We start from the raw sequence: 23,697 nt of genomic DNA on the forward strand, positions 1-23,697 counted from the left end.
GAAAAACTGCAAATTTAAACACGATTATATTTTCCACACTGTTTTTGTAAACTTGAATCAACTGTCATTAGATATTAAGTAGCAATCTCAGTCTTGAAAAGGGTGGCCGAGTCAATGGAACATAATTCTCATACCTAGATGTCTGAAATTCGCTCTTTAGTGGTGACCACGAGTTTACCGTTATTCCATTCATTTTATTCGGAAAGGTTTGTAATTTGTGAAAGATTAAATGAAATAATTGCAAATATTTACTTTTTTACTTAGGAATATCTATCTTACTGGGAATACAAGAATAGTCATAGAGCATGTATGCTTGGTAAATGCACTTCTTGTAGTAATAACTAAAATGAATACTTAATTGACAGGAAAATATGTTAAACTTATTGTATTAGTGCAGAAGACTAGTACAATTAATAACATGTATAAAACGTAAAAGATAATACATAAATACGTTCATTACATCAGAATAAAATTACAAGAAGTCTTACATGATAAATTATTACTAGGTAAACATAATCACAAACTTCAATCTTCAAAGTCTCATCACAATTAAGGACACGTACTAGAAACATTAAGTCGTCCTTAGAGCATGTGCCCATGCTAAAAAGGATTTCCACTTGTTATCCAAAAACTTAAAATAGGCAATCCTCCAAGGTTCCACAAGAAACAAAGAACCACAGATCCCCCAAAAGCCCACATCAAATCCTATAGCCATGCTAACATAGAACCAGTCCAGTCCAGAACTATCATCATCTCCTTTATTTTTGTTTTTGGGAATTTTGCCATCACCAACACTACAATTTTGTGAGACAGGAGGGCCACAAAGGTTGTTGCCAACATAACACGAAGCATTAAAGCCTTGCAGCTGAGTACCTGAAGGTATCTTTCCGAAGAGGTTGTTATAAGACAAGTCCAAAACACCTAGACTGCACAAACTTGAGAAACTTGATGGAATTTTTCCAAAAAGTTGATTTCTTGAAAGATCAAGTGATTCTAATAACTTCATGTTCCCCATTTCCGTAGGGATATTTCCAGTCAAATTGTTTCTTGATAAGTTCAAGGATCTCAATCTCGAAAGATTGGTCAAGTCAATTGGAATGTCCCCAGTGAAATTGTTACTTGAAAGATCCATTTCAGCAAACAATAATTGAGGGAGAGAAGCATACTCATACTCAAGTCCTTTTGTTGTAACTAGAGCACTTTCACCGAAGTCATTTGCATAAAATGAATAACTCATTTGAAATTCTGCATCGGAAAAATCCTCTTCATTGATCATTGCAGTGAAATTTTTAAGACACCTAGGTATCAAACCAGAGAAGTGATTATTGGAAATGTCTAAAATGCGAAGGGATGTGAGATGGCAGAACTCTAGAGGCAATTCACCATAAAACTTATTTGATCGAAGACTTAAGATTGTTAAATATGAGAAACTAGTCCCCAACCATCTTGGGACTTTCCCAGTGAATCCATTGTCACCCATATCAATTTTAAATAGATAGGTGCAGTTTTGCAACGATGGAGGTATATGGCCTGAAAGCATGTTCTTGTGCACATCTAAAGATTCCAACATATTCAAAAGCCCAATGGAATTTGGTATGCTTCCAACCAATTTGTTTTCCTTCATATATAATACTCTCAAGTGTGGCCAATGCATCCAACAGTCAGGAATTTCTCCAGATAAAGCATTTCTTCCCAAATGAAGTATTCGAAGGTTATTTGACATATTTTGTGCATGACATAAGAAGTCGGAGACATCTCCTGAGAAATAATTGTTTGACAAGTCTAGCTCAGTTATGTGACTAGAGATATGAGGTAAGGGACCACTAAATTGGTTAGAACCCAAATACACTAATAAACCCATACCCATCTCTCTAGTTGGGTGAAATGATATGTTTTGAAGTTGACCTCGCAGTTGATTGTGTGAAACATTAACTAATAGAATTTGAGAAGAAAAGTTCCATAACCAAGTTGGAAGCTCACCCTCTATTCCAGCATTAGAAATGTCCACCTCAGAAATTTGATGTTGAGATTGCAACCAAAGAGGAAACTGAGGACCCAAATTCCAGCCACTTAGATCAAGCCAATCAAGTTGGAATGGAGGTGTCCAGTTTGGATTGACACGCATGGTTAATCTATTTCCAGATGCATCTAAACCGGTTAACTTTGTGAGATTAACAAAGTGATTTTCTGTCACTATGCCTTCCAACTTGTTATCTGAAATGTCCAACCTTTCAATCATTGGAAATGAATACCCCAAATTCTCAGGAAGAGGTCCGCATAACCTGTTTCTTGCAAGATCAAGACCTTGTAACTTGCTGAGTATCCCAATTTGCTTTGGTATCTCTCCCGTAAGCATATTTCCAGAGAGAGAAAGAACTTGCAGCTTGCTGAGATTCCCAATTTGCTTTGGTATCTCTCCCGTAAGCATATTCCCAAGGAGATAAAGGGCAGACAAAGATGTCAAATTGGAAATAGAATTTGAAATGGTTCCCTGCAATTGGTTGTCACTAAGACGAAGTGACTCTAGATTAGTCCAATCGTAAATCCGATTTGGTATGCGGCAATTCATGCGGTTACCAGAAGCATCCAAATTTTTAAGGAAAGTCAAGTTTGAAAAACCAGTGGGTAAAGGGTCTTGCAATTGATTGGAACTTATATCCAGAGATACCAAGTGACTAAGACCAAACAATTGATTGGGTAATGAACCATTCAAATTATTTCCGGAGATGTCAAGAACACTAAGAGATGTCAAGTTCCAAGGACCATTGGGCAAGGGACCTTGAAATTGATTATCTCTTAAGTTAAGAGATATCAAACCACTAAGACGAAACAATTGACTAGGCAATGAACCAATCATTCCATAATTACGACTGATGTTAAGAGTGATAATGGATGTCAAGTTCCAAGGAACATCAGGGAGTGGACTTAGAAAACCAGAAAATGTTAGATCAAGAGAAACAAGGTTATTGAGATTGAAAATCCATTTAGGAACAACAGTGTTGAACTCATTAAAGGAAAGATCAAGGACTTCAAGTAAAGAATTGTTTAGAAGTCGAAGTGACTGAGATAATTTAGGCAGATCACAATGAGATAAATGAAGCTCACGCAAGGAAGGAAGCATATTAATTGTCTCTAACCAATTATGTGTCATGCTGAGATTAACATAACTCAAGTCCAATAATCGTAGATTTGAAAGATTGGTTAACCAGTCAAGACTATTAGTTTTTATGAGACTACTATCACTTGAATAATCAAAGTTTGATTGCAAAATTAAAGTGTGCAAACTTGTAAGGTTTCCAAGTTGAGGTGGAATCATCCCTTGAAATCCCAAACGGGATAAATCAAGATATTGCAAGTTTGCAAAAGATCCTATGAAATTAGGGATTCGAGATCCACTAAAATATTTATAAAGGCCACTAAGATCAAGGTGATGTAATTGTTTCAACTCTAGTAAGCAAGGGCTGAGTGTACCTTTTGGAAGATGATCAAACTCAAAATCAAAGTTGGGATTTGTTAGCCGGAGTTGAACAACATGACCGGTTACATTGTGGCACACAACTCCCTCCCATTTGGTGCAACAATCAACTCCATCAACCCAAGAGGAGAGTCGATTCATTGGATCTTCAAACTCGTTCTTGAAGCACAATAGTGCTAGCATCTCCCTCTCCTTGCAAACCCCCATGTTGTTGCTTCCGCTACAATTGCACAGATCCATAAGCACAAAGGTGAAGAGGATGATGAAGAAATAACCAATTTGATGGACGCAAGTCGTCCCCATTATGAAGAAAGTTTTGCAAGCTTAATTTATATATGACTCTATGAATAATGTTTTGCTTATGTTTATTTGTTTGCTGGATAATAGATATATATACACTCCATATGCAATAGGTATTACTAAGATGGGGTGGAAGCTTCCTTGAAAACTACAAAAAACATGGACTGGAAAATACAGCATGTCTCGCTCGGTGTAAAATACAGCAAATTAAAGAAAAACTCCAATGCTAATTAGTGAATAGAAGAAAAACTCCAATGCTAATTAGGCCAATATCACTATGCTCCTTTGTAAGCAAGATTTTCACTCGCATCATAGCAACCCGGATGCGCAACATCCTTCCATTTCTTATATCTCCAGAAACCCGGATGCGCAACATCCTTCCAATTCTTATATCTCCAGAACAAGCTGGTTTTGTTAAAGGAAGGTCGATTCAAGACAACATTCTCCTGGCCATGGAACTCTTACAATCAATTGATAAAAGATGTCGTGGTTGTAATGTTGCAATCAAGCTTGATATGATGAAAGCATTTGACCGTGTAGCTTGGCCTTTCCTGAAAGCTCTACTTCTCAAATTTGGCTTCTCTACTTTTTTTGTCAACCTAATCATGCAAAACCTCACTGCCACGCGCTTCTCAGTTCTTGTCAACGGAGTGAGTAGCGGTTTCTTCCAACCATCAAGAGGAGTTAAACAAGGTGACCCCCTATCACCTTTGCTATTCATACTGACTTCAGAAGGACTCTCAAGAGCTTTAGTCAGGAAAGTTGGGACAGGTATGATTCAACCATACAAGAACCCCTCAGCTGCTTGCCCGATCATTACTCATCTTGCTTTTGCAGATGATATTCTTATTTTTGCAAGTGGAAGCCGAAAATCCTTGCAGAATATAAAGGCTACACTTCAAGAATATGAGCAAGCATCAGGACAGAAAATCAACTTTTCCAAAAGTTTCTTTGTTACTTCAAAATTTGCTTCCACAGCAAGAATCAACACAATCACTCGAGAGCTTGGTATGCATAGACACACTATTCCTTTCAAATATCTTGGAGTCAATTTGTTTAAAGGAAGAAATAAAAGCTTTTACTACCAACATATCCTAGATGGGATTGACAAAAGATTACTTGGCTGGCAGAGAAAACTTCTTTCTACAGGCGGAAGAATCATTTTGATCAAACACGTCCTATCAACAATCCCTTTGTACTCACTGGCTTCGATACAACTCCCTAAAGGAGTTATCCACTCTATTGAGCAAAGGATGGCAAACTTTTTCTGGGGTTCTAACCAAGGTCACAATAAAAGGCATTGGACTTCCTGGTCCAAACTTTGTTTTCCAGAAAAAGAGGGAGGCTTGGGTTTTAGATCTTTACCGGCTTTGCAATCCACTTTTGCTGCCAAACTTTGGTTTTCATACTGCAAAGGAGGCACCATATGGAGTGACTACATGAGAATCCTGCATCCAAACCCAAACAAACCTTCGAGTTATTCTGACTCAATAACTTGGCGACGAATGAAATCTGTGTCTTCTACAGTTGAGGATAACATCACTTTCTTAGAGGATGAGTTGATCTGGCAACCTTCTACCTTGGGATCTTTCACCTTCGACACAGCTTACAACCTCTTCCGTCCAAGTAAGTGTGTCACTTTGTCTTATTCAAATATTTGGTCAAATTTAATACCCAAAAAAATCTCAGTCTTCCTTTGGAGAATGCTTCATCGTCATCTTCCCTTTCCGGATTGTATTCAAAAATTTGGTTTTCACCAACCTTCAGTTTGCCCTTTCTGTTGGAATGAGAATGCTTCTCTTGAACATTGCATGCGGAGTTGTTCAAGCATTATAGAAATTTGGATTTATTTTGCAAACCTCTTCAATGTCAATCTTGGTCTTGCCACCTCAGTTCGAACAACATGCCATGTCTGGTGGCTATCAGCAGAACCAGAAGACGGATGGAGTAATGTTTCAGCTACCATTCGAAAATTAATGCCTTGCTTTATTCTATGGAATGTATGGAAGAAGTACAACACTCTGATTTATGAAGGAGGGCGCTACTCGCAGGACCGTATTATTTGGGAGATTAAAAATGATTTCCTTGCCTTTTCGGTAACCCATCCCTTTTGTTCCTCAAAAGCCTCCGACCAAAGATTTATTGAAGCCGGTCTCGTGACTTCTTTCACTAACCCGAGACCAAAGAAGACCCTTTGGATTAAATGGCAACACCCTCCCATTGGACGCTTAAAGCTCAATTCTGATGCTTCCTTTTCAGCAATCTCTTGTGGAGGAGGTGCGATCCTACGAAACTCTGAAGGTTTTTTTATTGTTGCATTATCTTTTCCCCTTACAACTTCCTGTGTACTAGAAGCGGAAGCTCTTGCTCTTGCCTTTGCTATGAGATGGTGTGATCTGGCAGCTCGTAAACCAACTCTCATTGAAGTGGACTCCTCAGTTCTTGTCCATCTCATTCTTAATCACGAAGCTCCAATCCCATGGAAGATTAGACAATCAATTTTCACCATTCGAAAATTGCTCTCGTCATGGTCATCTTCAATTGCTCACTCATATAGAGAAACAAACAAGGTTGCAGATTCTTTAGCTTCTTTTGGTTGTAATCTCCTTTCTCCATCTGTTTTTTTCACCCCCATCTCTTTACCTCCTTCTGTTATCTCTTCTCTTTTGTATGACTGGAGGGGTCTTTTGACCCCTAGATTATCCTCCTAAAAAAAAAAAAAAAAAAAAAAAAAAATTGACTATGTAGACTTTTGCCATAAAAAAAAAAAAAAAAAATGATAATTATGACTTCAATTAATTTCTTTGTTTATTTGGCACCATCGATCATCATTAATTTATTGTATTTCTTTTAACTGCAGACTTTTGCGTGGAGGCATTATTATCACTACACTTTTATAACCTAACATATAATTGTTCGTTGCAAGACCGAATTCCACTTTTAATTTTTAATTATTGTTGCATTTAGTCTTATTATTCTTTAATTTTTATTACATTACATTCTTGACTTTAATTTGTTTACTTATCACAATTAGTCTTTAATTTAAAATTTTGTCATTATTTTACCATTTGATAAATTATGTTAACATGTAATTTATTCATTATATGCAGTAGAAATTTTGATAAATGATGTTTAAAAATGATTTTATGGTCTGATTATTTCTTGAGTCAAATGTTATAATTGGATACATACAATTGTCACAAGATACAAATTAAAGATGTGGTGTTAAATTTTCAAATTCTAAAGGTGTTGATATAATTGTTAATTACGTAATTTTGTTCACCCAAAACACATGCTAATTGACGTAGTATAGAAAATTATACACGATCTTCAGTTCTACCATTGCATGATTGGTGGAATGGAAAATGGTGATATAGTCGTTTATCGAATAGCCAAGGATGTAATGCACCAAAAAAAAAAAAAAAAAAAAAAAAGTGAGACTAAATGTAATAATGACGCATTAATCAAATATTAAAAATAAAATTTGTTCTTTAAAATATAAAATCTGTATTATTTAAATTTTACGCTAGGCAGACCAATATTCAATACCAATATGCTCAGTTTGCAATAAATTGCAAAGTCCAGTATTAATTGCGTAATTTTAATCACCCAAAATTTGTGTTAAATTTGATAGTTGCATTGTTACCAAGTCTTTAGTCTTTTGTCATTATCCTTAATTTTCTTAGTCATTAATCAATTTTTAAGAAAGTTTTTTCTACCACAAATTGTAAGTTTGCTCCGTCAACCACTAAAGACAAAAGACTTACAAATAAATATCATAGTGGTCAGTTTGCAATAAATTGCAAAGTCTGATCACCCAAAATACATGTTAACTATGATAGCAGTATTGCAAGTCTTTAGTCTTTAGTCTATTAACCAATTTTTTGGGATCTATCTTCCACCACAAATTTTAATAGGAGGAATCCTTACATTTTCATTTTTTTCAAAAAAAAAAATCTTTCTTTCGATGACCATGTAAACCTCTAGACACTGCTAGGTAAATTTTACTTTTGCGTAAAAATTGTTTAGGAGAGCATGTTAGAAAGACCACAACCACATAAGAGATAAATTGCACTAGAATAGTTTGAAAAAATGTTAATAAGAATCAAACTTGTAATCTTTAAATACAAAAATTATACTCTACCCACTCGGTCATCTTTTTGAACTTTTTTCTTTCTTTCCTTGTAGCTAGATGGAGAATTTTTGAATTCATTTGCAGAACCAACATCTTTTAACGTCTGTTGTGACCTACTGTATCAATGTATGCATCAACCACAGGAAATAGCCTCTTCTTCCGGGAGGCATAGCATGATACGAAATTAGACACACAAATAACAAGTTAGTATTTATTACTTTTAATAGGTTGACTAATTAAGAACTCATTAAAATTCATGTATTCACCGATCAACCGATTTAATCCATTAATATTGGGTCACACTTTTGTGAGACCGTCTCACGAATCCTTATTTGTGAGACAGATCGGATCGGGTCAAAGCATCATGCAAATGTCATACTTATATGTGCAAATGTCATACTTATATGCTCAAATATAACACTAATCAAGAATACAATTTTTGTTACTTATAAGAGAAAAAGTAATACATTTTTCATAATAAGTAATGTTGACAAGTGCCCCTTACTTATAAGGGCAAATATAATACTTTTGAGGAAAAAAGTAATACTTTTAAATCGAAATGTAAAAGTATTGTATTTTCCCTTAAAAGTATTACATTTACCCTTATAAGTAACAAAAATTTTATTCTTGATTATTATTACATTTGAGCATATAAGTACGACATTTGTGCATATAAGTGTTACATTTGCATCTTGACTCGACCCGTCTCACGGTGAGACGGTCTCACACAAGTTTTTGTCATTAATATTAATTAGTATTAGTTATGATTTTTAAGTATTATTTTATCATTTTATGAATATTATGGTATGTTATGAATTAAATATATATATTATTTTGTTGATTTAAGTGTAGATCAGATCTAATAAAATAATTTTTTTTCTAAAGTTTTATTTTCAAAAAAGAAAATTATATTAACATGTCTAACGAGTTCTAAATGAGGTATCATGTAACTAAGTGTGTATGTCTATCGTGTTAACCCATTTAACCCGTTATAAAATTACACATGTTCGTGTTTAAAATTTTATTATGTTAACCATAACGGGTCATGCCCTTATTTAACCTTATCATGTCAACCCGTTTATACGAATTAATGGAAAAATGACATACACTTTATCGAATTGTCGAGGATGTAATTAATGCAAAAAAAAAAAATTAAAATGAGACTAAATACGACAATAACACGCTAATCAAATATTAAAAGTAAAATTTGTTCTTTAAAATAACAAATATTTAAATTTTATGCTAGGCAGGTCAAAATTCAATCCTAATGTGCTTAGTTTGCAATAAATTGCAAAGTCGAGTATTAGTTACGTAATTTTTTTTTATTTTTTATTTTTTGAAAAAAAATAGTTACGTTATTTTTATCACCGAAAATTCATGTTAATTTTGATAGTTGCATTGCAACTTGCAAGTTTTTAGTTGTCACTATCCTGAGCTCTCTAAGTCATTAACCAATTTCTATGGGAATTTATTCCACCACAAATTGTAAGTATACTCTGTCAACAACTAAGAATATAAAACGGTGTGAAACATTGATTGAATCCTTAATTTCTTCTCTCTTTACTAGTCTTACTTTTATCACCATCACTTGTATTTTTTTCCTCCTTTTGTCACTATCACTTTTGTTTTTCTTTCTTTGGTTTACAAGGAAATCCGTATCCACTAATTTTGAGGGTATTGATAAAAATCAAACATGTGACCATCAAGTACAAAAATCATATTCAATTTACTTTGTACACTCATTTTGAGACTTTTTTTTTTTTCATTTCTTGTAGCTAGATGGGATATTTTTCAATTCATTGGATATAATTGTCCCAGGATATAATTATTGAGATTTTTACACCAATAAGCTAAATTGTGAAATACAAAAATTATAATTAATTTTGTAAAGCTAATTAGGTAAGTATTCATTATCAAGTAGTTAATAGCATCAATAATTGTATTATATATATTTAATACTCCGTAACATTTTTCATTTATTGTGTTTATAATATTGGTTCTATATATTCATAAATCTAAACATTAATGTACATAAATACTAAAATGTAAATATATTATATCTGATCTATTTTCATTTACTTAGTATGCCCGCAGTAGGTTCGTAATGTCAATTCTATATGTTCATAAAAATAAAGTTTAATGTACATAAGTATTACACTACAAGCGCATCATGTTTAATAACATTTATCATGTACTATTTTCATAATATTTATTTTATATGATCACAAATCTAAACTTAATGTATATAAATACTAAACTGAAAGCACATCATATATATTTCTATTCACTAAATATGTAGTACGTTCATAATGTTTCTTCTATATATTCATAAAAAAATCAAAGTTTAATATACATAAGCATTACACTATGGAAAAGATAATGTCTCTCAATTTCCTTTTTGATAGTTGGAATTTGGAAAACAAATGAAAGTTGGAATGTAATCTAACAAAACCAAAAGAGTAAGACTAAATTAAATGTGACGATGCCATCACAATAGTCGAAGGTTAAAAGTGAAATTTGCTCTATAAAATATAAAACATGAGTTAATTAATGTCATATGGGGTCCTCTTAGTATAGTGATTTTGCCATGTCATTTAGTCTTAAACTTTCAAGTTAACCACATGTGGTCTTTCAACTTACAAATTTTAACAAGTCGTGGTCCTTCTGTTAGTTTTAGCCCGGCAAAATCGTCCTTTCAGAAGGACCACGACTGGTTAACATTTCAAAGTTGAAGGACCACGACTAGTTAAAATTTGAAAATTAAAGGACCACAAGTGGATATCTTGAAATTTGAAGCACGACCACAAATGATTAATTTGAAAATTTATGACTAAACGTGATAAAATCGCTATACTCGAAAATCCCTAAATGGAATTAATTCTATAAAACTTATATTCAAATTATATGTTGGGGAGGCCAATATTCAATACCATAGTGGTCAGTTTGCAATAAATTGCAAAGTCTGATCACCAAAATACATGTTAACTGCATTTCAAGCTGCAAAGTCTGATCAACAAAATACATGTTAACTGCATTTCATGTCTTTAGTTTTAGTCGTTATTGTCCTGAGTGGCTGAGTTCTCTGGGTCATTATCCAATTTTTGGGGAACTATCTTCCACCACAAATTTTAATTGGAAGATATTAGGACTCACACCCTATATATATTATTGGGATTTGGGAATATTATCATTTATCATTCTTATTAATTTTGACATGAACGTACTCTTTGTATCCTTATAAATACATATCTTCATACTTCATAATTTCATATCCATGGATTGATCACTAATAAGATTATTCACAAAACTATTGTTCTCATCAAAGGAATCTTTACTTCTTCTTCTTTTTTTAAAAAAAAAAATTCTTTCTCTGGAAGACTATGTAAACTTGTGGGAATTATTAGGTAAATTTCATTTCTGTATAAAAATATCTAAGAAAGCATGCTAGAAAGACCACGACAACATAAGAAAGACAAATTGTACGTACTAGAAAAATAACTCAAAAAAATGCTGACAAGAATCAAACTTGTAACATTTAAATACAAAAATGATGCTCTACCTAATCACATTTTTACTTTCTTTCCTTGTAGCTAGATGGATAATTTTTCAATTCATTTGCAGAACCAACATTGTTTATGACGTTTGTTGTGACCTACTGTTTTGTATATGCATCAACCACTGGAAATATATAGCCTCTTCTTCCTGGAGGCATAGCCTAGAGTTGGCAATTTTGTGATACTACTTGTTAACATGTCTAATGGGTTTTAAATGAGTTATCATGTCATATCGTGTAAACCAAAAATTTGTTAACTAATTGTGTTTATCGTGCATGTGAACCAATTTAACCTGTTAAAAAATTGCACATATTCGTGTTTAAAATTCTATTACATTACCTTAACATGTCATGTTCGTGTTTAATCTTATCGTGTGCATGTCACTATCATGTCAACTAAACCTGTTTATACGAATTGTCAGGTATGGAGCCATAGCCAGCCAAGAAGTTTTTTTTTCTTTTTTTTTTTGGTTAAAGGCCAGCCAAGAAGTTTAGTATAGTCCATAAAGCCAACATTATAGCATAATTTGCCCCATAAAGTGATGATGAATTAATACATGTTTTTGTTGAGTAAATGGGCTAGTTTCAGTGGTTGGATTGAACCCAATATATTTCATGGATCATAATATATCCAGTGCCATAACCTTGACATTGCAATTAAGGCAAAAAGTAATGTGCTTAGTCTTGGATGGGCTTTGAGTCCAGCCCTATTACTCATATACATAAGGTTGTTACTTCTAACTGTTTCAAGACACAACTTAATCAATTAACTATTTTAAATAATTAATTTAAAATAAATTAAAAAGATCGAATCAAAGTGAAATTACAAGTCCTAACAAGTGGCGGCATAAAATCAATTCCTAAGAGAGATAGATACAAACTACAGCTCAACCGATCACATGGGTAAAGTTTAGGAGAAGATAGATACAAACACAACCACAATTAATTAATAACTATTTAGTTAATTCAATCCTTATTAAATGAATATTGCTCATATCAACAAAGTTTTAAGCCTAAGGGCGATATGCACAACACAAGTGTATACAATAACAAGAATATTGTTGCATTCCGTGGAACAAACAGAACAAGACAAATACAAAGCAGAATACGAGGAAGCTAAGCCAGCAAACATTACGCACTAGGCCGGACTAGGATACCGTATCATATCCCGGGCCTTTTACCCCTTTTGCTTTTCAACATAGGAATAAACAATACGTACGGATTATTAAATTAATAATGATTTTATTGGGGTAAGTTTTGGTTGGACTATTTGGAGTTTATGTTCATTCCATGTTGGAGAAGTAAAGGGTATGGAACCATTATTCTTTTGTTTGGTTTGAGGGAATGAAACACAATTTGACAATTTTAGCATCCTGCTATGAACTTAAGTATGAAAATTTATTGTCTGCATGGACACCTCAGTTACTCATAAGGATGAAGTTTGAAATGAAAGACTAAGGATCGAGTATCACCAGCCGTGGTGTGGAACAATTTCTTAAAGCGATGGGGGCTCCTTATGCGAAGTAAACAAAGGTCTAGCCTATGTGTACAGCTAATCGAGTTACCATATTTACATGGATGCTCTGTCGGGCAGAGGCGTGGGATTCTTGGGGTTGGTGATTCAACCTTTGGGAAGAAAGTATGAAAATTTATCAATAATGAGGTAAGTGAAACAGTAGACTAACAATCGGACTATCTGAAAATTTCAATTACCGGTTCAAATTTTCATCTTTTGGCGATTAAATCATTAACAAATATCAATGGCGTTATAGTCAAGTGGTATATAAATGAAAAGGATGTCATAGTCGATCTCCAATGTTTGTAAATTCATTAAAAAATTTTGAAAAGAAAAAAAAAAACAAATATGACACTAACTCATAGTTTTTGTGCAATTAGACCGCTGAAGTAATGAACTTAAAACTTGTGCAATTAAACCATTAAACAAACCAAATATGTGCAATTAAGACTTTTTGTTTCAATTTTTCAATTCATGTACAATTTGAGTTAAAAATATTTCAATCTTTGCTCCCAACTAGCATGGTAGAGAAAAGAAAAATGTTAATAATAACATGTGAGTAATGTGATTGAATTATGTTGAATTTTTTTTTTTAAATCTCAATTGCACATTTTTTGCATGTTTAATGTCAATTGCACAAATTTTAAGTTTAGTTACCTAATTGCAAAAAAAAACTATGACCTAAGTAGGTATAATTTTTTGATCAGCTGGAAGGGGATACCCAGAAAAGGTTGTTATACTACTGCTTCCATTGGCGCCAAACTAGATGCCAAAGTCGTCATCCTCTAGAGCTTCCACAATTTCTGTTATGGGCTGCTGCAGGATATAGGTTCCTCTCCCAAGCTCGTCAACTTTACGTGCAAACAAGTCGCCAGCTTTAAGTATGTATATATAGATCAGATTATATGATGGTAAGCACTTCTTTTGGCATTAATATTAATGCTGCTATTATTGTTGTTCTTATTATTATTAATTTTAATTTATCACCACAATTATTACACTATAATTGGCATATCATAAAGAATTATTTTATCATAATTGTTTTATGAAGTTCCTGCAACGAACATGATTTGTTGTCATTAGCGACAAAAGTTGGTCGATTTTCCCCTAGCTAGTAGCTAGGATAATTGTTGTGTCCAGTACCGACTACTGTATGTGTTTAGGGTTATTAACCTTAATTAAAGAGATAGCTAGTATATATACTAGGTTTTCATGAACAATAATTTATATAAATCTGATTTGAATAATTTTCATGAAAGCCTAACCCAAGCTAACGTACATAGTGTTCATTGATCTAAATCTATGTAAAAAAAATACGAAATATTATACTATAAACTTTAAACACTTGACAAATATTTAAACTTAGGTAATATTTATAGGTGAAGCTGTAGCTCATCATATGATGTAGAATCAGGGACGGAGCCAGTATGGAGACAGTGGGGACAGCTACCCCCTTCCCCTACCCTACCTCACCCCTCCTCACCCCTTATATATAAAGCACCCTTATATATGGACCGTCATATAATGTATGGCTATTATTTAAATTGGGTTGGCCTAACCCTATTAAAATATGGGTTAGGTTATTAGACGGTGGAAAACAATAAAACTATTGACTCGACAAGACTAACAACTCAAAAGGCTTTAAAATTTTAAATTTGTATTCATTTTCTTGAATTTAAAGTTATTACATTTATCAATATTTGATTAAAATATGAGTTGTACTAGACTAAACAATAAAGTTGAATTTGCATTCTATTTCTGAAAATACGATACAATAACATGACGGTCCATCTTTTAGTTATGTAATGTCATTTTCAAACATAAATATGTAAATATTAACCACAACCTCTTGCATCATGGTTATCATATCAATGTAAATTACAATATTCCCAAATTTATTTCATTATTTGTCATCTGTATAATGGCACATCAAATCTATACGCTATATTAATGGAACATTTTATTATATATAATAACCTTATAAAAAATATAAAATTATATGAAAATCATTGATGATAAAGAATAGAAAATATGCTCACGTAATTTGTCACTATATTGTTACTTGTACATTATACCTACTTTCTTGTACACTACAAATTAATTTTTTCAACTTTTATTCTTTTTTTTTTATTGTTTATTCCCTCCAAGTTGTTAACATAATTAAATAACACCATTAAATATAATAATTTTTATATTATGCTTACCTTTTTTTATATACAATTAACCTATTTTTCTGATTTTATATTTTTCTTTGCTCATGATATAATGATTGTTTTTATCAATTCTTTATCACTATAAGTTTTTAATTGTTGTTTAAATACAAATAATATTTTTCATTTAATATTATTTATTAGATGTAATTACTATTGACAAGATAATTGGGCAGACACTCGACCTGAACCACCCAAAGAATTGAAACCAAGGCTCACGTAACAGAAATATTATTCAAGAGGAAGCAATTATGGTGAAGATCACACTCAATGTAGGCTCAGCTCTTCATTACTATGGAAACCTGAGCAGAGAGACATTGTAGGTATTAGTATAAGTAGGAAACATTTCAGTAGGCAAGAACATGCTCTAATTCTTGTATTCAACTCTCTAGGCAATACAATTCTAATTACTTTTCAAATATTATCGGGTAACTTATTTAACGTCAACTATATTATTAATAAATTGTTATTATGAAATATATTCATATCATTAGAACTTAGAAGTCATTTGTATGTTACCAATTAATTAACAACTAATTTTATCAAATTAAACATATTTCTATAAACAATTAATAATATTGTTAGTTGGTAAAACTAGCTAATAATACATTAAAACCCAATCACTAATCGCTAATTGACAAATAATACCTTAGTCATTAAGTTGTGATCATTTAGATTTAATACCTAAATTTTTTAGTCAAGTGATAAATTTGCTCCATGATGCTAAGGTTCCATTAAGCAATGATCTAAAAATCAAATTGGTTATTTTGCTACAAACTTAAAAACTAAATTTAGTAATTTATCCCAACAATAAATGATTGACTAAATTTATAACACAGTCACAACTAAAACTAAAGTTGCCATTTCCTTTCTAATGGATTTGGATGGTTCTATTAAACAATAAACAACATTAACAACTCACATCAATAAACAATTAAAGGATAAGACTTTTTAAAAAAATTAAAAGTGTAATAATATTATAATTCAAAAATAAGTTAAAGATCGTATGCGTAATTTCCATTTTAAAGAGATAAAAAAAAAAGTTTTGAAGCAATTTTTTTGTTTGAGTTGATCAGCTATAAGCAAACGAGGTTGATTTATTTTCATTATGGTTATTTGTCAACTAAAGTTACAAAACGAGATTTATCTAGTGTACACTTTTAAATTAGATAATAGTTACGTTGCAAATTTTCGTGATTAATTTAAAAAAAAAATTAGAGGGGATAATAATTCTCCACATCCATGAGTGACCAGGACATAAAAATCCAAACCTAGTTGCTAACGTACTTTCATTTTTTTAAAAGGAGAAGAAAAGAAGAGGGGAAAGTGCACAACTTTTTGCATGTGGAGGTTGACGAATACAGATAGCTTTATTTGAGGGCAGTTGATTGAGATTTGGGAAGGTCTATTTTTATATTTTAATTCCAGAATTTTCCAACAAAGCAGTCATTGGGAACAACGTCAAAATCTTTACATTAAACATTCCTTAATCCTACCTGGAATTCCATTAGCCTTATATTAAAACCATTAATTAATCCTCCTATACCACTAGACCCTTCTTTTTGTTTAACTAATTGAAGAGGAAATTCTATAATATCCATTATAAAAATGTAAGTTGCAAAAAATAAAAAGTGAAAATAATTTAATTGTAATACTCATAAGTTGTGTAATTAAATAAACTAGTAAATTTACAAATTACCCGTGTAGGGCGTGGACATTTTTTGTAATTTCTTTTATTATTTGAATTAAGTGATGTGTATTTATTTTCTTAAATCGATCAGCCTTCCATGCATTTTGGTTGCTTCTGTAACCTTTTGTGAAGTGATGGGAATTTTTATGGATATTTGTGTAGTTGAGTGGTCAAGACGGCTTGGCTTAGACCCACCCACACATTATTCTTTCCTATCACTACATAAAAATTAAAGTAACTTCGCGGAAAGTTTAATTTTAATTTTAAATTATACAATAAATTAAAATATAAATGAGTATAAATATACAAATGTAGTTTCATTATGTTAGATCAATAATTATAATACCTAAAAACACTATAATATAATAGTTTTAATCAATAAATCTAAGTAATAAGGTCATAATTTCAATTTTGAAATGGTACTTTCAATAAATTATGGTCAAATCGACTATGATATTTATACCAACTTATTCAAATTTACTATTGATCATTATTGCAAAAATCTCGATCGACACCAGCCGCCTGCAGGCCGCCTAGCGTATCACCATAATTGGTGGTCTAGGCGACCAGTCAACTAGGCCATCTAATCGACCATTTAGCTATTATATTTTATTTTAGAAAAAAAGTTATTTGACTCAAAATAACGTCTAGATTTTTAGGTTAACTATTAAAATATTAAATAGTTTATAATTATCAAGTATTAACAAGTTTTTAAAAAAATCATCAAATTTAAAATATATACATATACATATATATATATATACACACACACACGGGCGTCCGAGGAGCACCTAACGATTTTTTCAATCTTGCTGCTGAGATATGATATATATATATATATATATATATATATATATATACACACACACGGGCGTCCGAGGAGCACCTAACGATTTTTTCAATCTTGCTGCTGAGATATGTGGTGCACTCAATACTTACTCATATAATTCATCCGAAAAGGATACCTAGTCTAAATGGAAGGGTTATAAAGTTACAAATAATTAATTGCATATATATTCAAAATGTATAATGTGATAATATATATACATTATGATTAGCATTGTTGTTTTGATTGTAAGAAAGTAGCGGACTTGGTGGGTGAGGGAACATATATGATGGATTTTAGCGGCATAGCAAGTCCTTGGAAGGAATTGGAATTTTGTGTTCCCCACTTTTTCCTCGCCCTTTCGCCCTTGGATGGATAGCTCTCTGGTAGTGTTTCTCGTGGACAAAACTGGCCTTCACTCTTGCCTTTCCCTACTTCCATTCCTTAGCCAAAAAGCATCACATATATATAAAGCCTTTATTTGGACTTAATCTATCATTATTATTATTATTATTATTATTATTATTATTATTACACAAGATAAAGAAATCAAAACACATGAAAAAATTATATTAAGAGAGGGTGAATATCACTCAAGGAACATGTGAAATGTGCTTTTGTGACACAATGATTTGAGTGCTGCGTTTTTTGTTTTTTTTTTTTTGGTTTTAATCTAGGAGTCTCATCCCCCTCCCCCTCGCCCTACTCCATTGGAGGTTCAATCCTAGGTCTACGTGGGGCACTACACCCTTACACTCAAACTTTAGATCACTGAGCTATGCTCAGGTGGTGATTTGGTTCTAATGTGACACTATGATAAAAGTGTTAATTTGGCACTCAAATAATGATTAAATCTACATAACCATGTCTCGAAAGTAGTACTGTCAAAGTGGGTCGAAACTCGCGTGTTGGCCTGCACCCGCCCCGCGGTAGGATGGGTTAGGGTTATAAAAGAGATGACTCGCAACCCGCAACCCGCTATATATATTTTTTAATAAAAAATATATATACGTTGTACATTAATATAAATATATATTCACGTGTACTGTTTACACATGAATATATATTTATATTCATGTGTACACACTATAATTTTTATTTTTATTTTTTTTAAAGAGCAAAACTAGAAGCCCGCGGGTCGATTTGTAGGGCCCGCCAACCCGCGTGGGGTGGGCTAAGGATGTATGAATCCTAGCCCGCAAGCTTAAAAGGTAGGCCCGCAAAAAAATTAAAAGCTCACAGTGAGGTGGATCAGCCAGTTTTGACATTACTATTCGAAAGACTGAAAAAGGTAAGTGACCGAGTAGACATGATTAATTGATTATAATATCTGGATGGTTCAATGTTTGACTTTTACTAACATCTTCTTAGTTACGTCTTTCACATAAGGTTTCTCAATGACTTCTCTTCTCATAACTTAAAGATATCCCTTTCTCATGAAAATATAAATAAGGGTAAAGTAGAAGTAATATAATAATAATTTAGCAATTAAAAATCGTGTGCTGGGCAGACAGTGAAAACTACTAGTAAACACCCAACACATCAACCTCTTTGTGTGTCCACTCTCTTTTTGCTTCACATGCACTCACCCCATTAACATCTTTGAGTGCCAAGACAAATCCTCATTTTGGATTTCAGCCTTCAAGATACCCTTCCACCACCCACCCACCCCCCATCTCCCAACCACCCCACTCCTCTTCTGTCTCTCTTTTTCTGGTCCTCCAGAACTCTTCCCTGGATATGATATGATCCATCTCTCTGCAAACTAAATCCAACCGTTGGATTCCCCCCACCCCCACCCCCTCCCCTTGTTCTCTTCTGCTCAAATAATGTAGACATACGTGACAAATTTACACTCTTCTTCTTCTTCTTTTTGTGGGTTATCACTTATCGTAATTGCTCTGTTTTCCATGGCTTCTGCAACCCAAATCTTTGAAGAAGACGGCGAGGAGGTTAACGGAGACGGAGGAACCAATGAATTTAGACGGCAAGAGATTCAAGCCGCCATTGCTAAAGCTGTGGAGCTCAGAGCTCTTCACGCCGCCCTGGTGCAGGGTAATAGCCCTGGAAATCTCAGATTTTCTTCTGCTTCCCCTGTTTCTCACCATCTTCATCCCCAGCTCTCTGCTCAAGATTACCCTGTTTTCACACCAGTAAGAACTAAGAAATCCCCTTATTTATTTCTCTTCTTTTACTCTTTTTTTTTCCTGCTTTTTTTTTTTTTTTTTTTTTTTTTTTACTCTCTTTACAAACCAAGATTTCTTGAATTTGGGGGTCATTTATGCATTACTATAATTCTCCATAAATAAGATAAAGTTGCAATTAATTTAGCAATTACTAAAATGGTCCCCAACTATTCAGAATTTTACCATTTTAAATCTTGATTTTTAATTTCATTCTATAATATTATTAATTGTCAAATTTGTACTTATTTTAGTCTTTAAGAAACTAAAATAGATAAATTTTGAATGAAATAGTACCTTAAAAAATAGTACAATAGGTATAAAATTGATAATGAAGAGATGAAATTGAAAGTCAAAAATCAAAATAGTGAAATCCCTGTAGTTAAGGGACATTTCAGTAATTTACAAATGTAGCAATAATATAGTGCTGTCAATTCTTTAATTAGTGCCTTCGCCTATTACTTGTTAATTAAAATTGGCTTTATTTTGTGGAAACAAAAAAAGTTTTTTTTTTTTTGAAAACAACAGCAACTTCATAATGACGGGACTTATGACAAAAAAAGTTAATTGTACCAAATAGTTGTTAATGTATCAAATGACGGGACTTATGACAAACGACATGATTATTTATATTTATTGATTATCAATATAAATTGGTTATACGACATAATTATTTATATTTATTGATTATCTATAAGTTGGTTATACGACATAATTATTTATATTTATTGATTATCTATAAGTTGGTTAATTTTATTACGAATTAATTAATGAGCACACAAAAAAAGAAAATTTGTACAAATAGCATTATTTTTATTTCAATAGTTTATTCTTTATTATTAGTATAAATATAAATCTCCATTATTAGGGAAATTATTATTAAGTTCAATGAATGAAGCAATAATACATCTTTTCAAGTGCTTACTTTTGTTTGGTTATAATAGGCATTTGCTTTTTATTAGCTTTCTCTTTATCATATATATATATATACACACACTGATGTACATACATGGAGTATACAATAATCATGTAGACATAGTACGCACATCATGTGGCTATGTGCTAAAGAAAGCCTAACTTTTTGAGTTTCAATGTACCTAAAGTAGGCTTTGTGCTCTAGTAAATCAAAGTGACCTTCCCAAATGAACAATCAATGATCTCGAGTCATTTCGTTTTAATAAACTACAAAGTCATTGACGACAATATATTATACTTAATTGTGGATATCCAAAATAATCATAAGCTTTTTTTTTTTTTTCCTTTTTGGATTTTCTATGACATATGGCAATACAAAATTTTCTGGAATTTTCTATAATATTGATTGTACCTGATAGTATATTATCCTTAATTGTATAAGATAATATTAGCACCTGTGCCTACAGTAAATACAATTAGGTCCCTTTTTTGGAGTTTTAAGATTTTCTATGGTATTTATAGTACTCAATAATATTAACTCCCGTGATAATAGTACCCATTACAACTAGATATAAAATATATGATTATAGTGAATATTATCAACACTATAAAAAAAATTTAATTTTTTATATTCAATTAATTAACCGAGCTCATCACCCGTCCAAAAAGAATTTGTTTGGTAATCAAATAAGAAAAGTCAATATAAATATTAGGACTTGAATCTATAGTAATAGAATACAAGCAATTAATGTGCCATTATGATTGCTGGAATAATTGCATTCAAACTCTTTGCTATTGGTCCAGTTCTTCCTTAAAATAATGAAGCTTAAACATGAAGCCCGGTTCTGAATATTTTAAGTGCACAGCTTTAGTTTCTTTTTAGAAAAATGCCAAACCATTAAAAAATGAGTTAATTCCATTTTTTATCTCAAATTTATTGGTGTCAGTCTACTTTTAGTTTTTTTTTTTTTTTTTCAAAACATCCCGTTTAGTCCTAGTATTATTGTGGCATAACCATGTTTGTTCACGATCCACCACGTGGGACTTTGACAGAGTTATGAAGATGAGCCATTGCCAGGGTACAAGCAACTGCAGCTAGAAAATCAAAACTATTCTGAACTTTGGGATGACTATAACCTTGGAGGAGGGGGAAATGGAAGTGGAACTGAATCGGTTTTAATGGACTATCGAAAGACAAATGCGTCTTTAAGAAAGGCAGTGGCTGCAACTTATGGCAACATAGAATCGCCACACGTTTGTCCAGCCGAAGACCAGAAATCTGTAACGGGTTCCTGTACTGACCAGATTACAGTTCTTAGAGCCTCTCCAGGACCTGAATTTAGCAGGTCGAGAAGAAATAGTATGGGGGACTTTAAATCACTATCGTCTTGTAACAAGTGCAAGCCCGCGATTATTAGTACTGAGAGCGATGCAGCTAGCAAGATCGGGAAGAGCTCTAACCTTGTTGTGCCACTCTCAGATTTACACTCTTCTGTTCAATCACAGCCCAAGACCAAAGGGTTGAACTTTTCTTGGTTGTTTCCTCGGCTGAAAAAGAAAAACAAGAACGAATGCTCGCCAATCAGGACAGAATCCGAGGATGTCTCTCAAGTGTACAAGGATATAGGGGCGGTATCTATTGAATCGTTGAGGAAAGAGCTCGCGGAAGCGAACGAGAGTCGAGATGCAGCGTTGATGGAAGTTGCAGAAATGAAGTCTTCTATAGGGGAACTAAGGGCAAAATTGGAGTACTTGGAGAACTACTGTGAGGAACTGAAGAAGGCTTTAAGGTTAGCAATTCAAGCGAAGGACTCACAGGTCCCGATGAAGCTTAAAAATCTTCCGAGAAGGGGGAAATCTGGAGACGGGGAAGGAGAAAACTCGATGCCCGTGAGTGAAGATGTGATGTTGGAGGGGTTCTTGCAGATTGTATCAGAGGCAAGACTATCAGTGAAGCAATTCTGCAAAACTCTTATCAGGCAGATCGAAGAAACAGACACTTCTTTAACTGACAACCTAAACCTTCTGCTTCAACCGTATAAACTAACCCTCAATTCCAAGTACTCAAAGGCAGTGTTATACCATTTGGAAGCTATCATAAACCAGTCACTCTATCAGGACTTTGAGAATTGCGTTTTCCAGAAGAACGGCTCGCCAAAGCACTTGGATCCCGAACAAGACCGCCAAGCACAATTCTCGTCTTTTGTTGCCTTGAGGAACCTAAGCTGGAATGAAGTGTTAAGAAAGGGGACTAAGTATTACAGCGAAGAGTTCAGCAAGTTCTGTGATCAGAAAATGAGTTGCATCATTACGACTCTTAATTGGAATAGGCCATGGCCCGAGCAGCTTCTCCAAGCGTTCTTTGTCTCTGCTAAATGCATCTGGCTGCTGCATTTGCTAGCATTTTCGTTCTATCCGCCTTTGGTGATCCTGAGAATCGAAGAGAACAGACCTTTCGATTCTCATTTCATGGAGGATATTTTCGCGGATAGGCAAAGATCGCAAGGTCCAAGCCAGGTAAAGGTCATGGTCATGCCCGGGTTTTATGTGCAGGATAGAGTACTTAGGTGTAAGGTCATTTGTAGGTACAAATCTGCACCCTAAACTATATTAAAGATTGTATTTTTAGTGTTATTATTTACACTCTGTGATGCAGAATGTGACACTCTTGCACATTAGACACAACATTGCTAGATGGTGGTTGAATTGGTAGGTAATCTAACCTGTAGTAGTTTAATCTGATGTTTTTTGTGGATGGTTGTTGAATAAATGATGGCTTTTGGATTGTGCAATGGCTTTTTCCAAATTATTATTTATGTTTATTAGAACATTACTTCTCTAGTTAGGAGAGCCAGTGCCTGGTACCTATAAGGAACTCACCGGGAGCTAGAGAT

At 33.1% G+C, this 23,697-nt stretch overlaps 3 protein-coding genes across 3 annotated transcripts; 2 read left to right on the plus strand and 1 right to left on the minus strand.

Annotated features, from left to right (window-relative positions):
- Positions 1–571: 571 nt before the first annotated feature.
- On the minus strand, positions 572–3,778 carry LOC116016234 (receptor-like protein EIX2). The gene has a single exon (XM_031256392.1). It carries the CDS (start codon positions 3,776–3,778, stop codon positions 572–574), a length of 3,207 nt encoding a protein of 1,068 aa, XP_031112252.1.
- Positions 3,779–4,098: 320 nt separating this feature from the next.
- On the plus strand, positions 4,099–6,486 carry LOC116016235. Its single transcript, XM_031256393.1, has 3 exons — positions 4,099–5,401; positions 5,543–6,052; positions 6,128–6,486. Exons 1-3 carry the CDS (start codon positions 4,099–4,101, stop codon positions 6,484–6,486), a joined length of 2,172 nt encoding a protein of 723 aa, XP_031112253.1.
- Positions 6,487–19,383: 12,897 nt separating this feature from the next.
- LOC116016702 (IRK-interacting protein) lies at positions 19,384–23,595 on the plus strand. The gene is made up of 2 exons (XM_031257075.1): positions 19,384–19,858; positions 21,857–23,595. Exons 1-2 carry the CDS (start codon positions 19,616–19,618, stop codon positions 23,405–23,407), a joined length of 1,794 nt encoding a protein of 597 aa, XP_031112935.1. The 5' UTR covers positions 19,384–19,615; the 3' UTR covers positions 23,408–23,595.
- Positions 23,596–23,697: the final 102 nt, after the last annotated feature.

This window comes from Ipomoea triloba, chromosome 4 (genome assembly GCF_003576645.1).
Source record: "Ipomoea triloba cultivar NCNSP0323 chromosome 4, ASM357664v1".
Taxonomy (NCBI): Eukaryota; Viridiplantae; Streptophyta; class Magnoliopsida; order Solanales; family Convolvulaceae; genus Ipomoea; species Ipomoea triloba.

Coding starts and splice junctions, on each gene's coding strand:
- LOC116016234 (XM_031256392.1), bottom strand. CDS start 3,778: ATGGGGACGACTTGCGTCCATCAAATTGGTTATTTCTTCATCATCCTC.
- LOC116016235 (XM_031256393.1), top strand. CDS start 4,099: ATGCGCAACATCCTTCCATTTCTTATATCTCCAGAAACCCGGATGCGC. Junction 5,402..5,542: donor TTACAACCTCTTCCGTCCAA/GTAAGTGTGTCA, acceptor ACCAACCTTCAG/TTTGCCCTTTCTGTTGGAAT. Junction 6,053..6,127: donor AGCAATCTCTTGTGGAGGAG/GTGCGATCCTAC, acceptor CCTGTGTACTAG/AAGCGGAAGCTCTTGCTCTT.
- LOC116016702 (XM_031257075.1), top strand. CDS start 19,616: ATGGCTTCTGCAACCCAAATCTTTGAAGAAGACGGCGAGGAGGTTAAC. Junction 19,859..21,856: donor ATTACCCTGTTTTCACACCA/GTAAGAACTAAG, acceptor GGACTTTGACAG/AGTTATGAAGATGAGCCATT.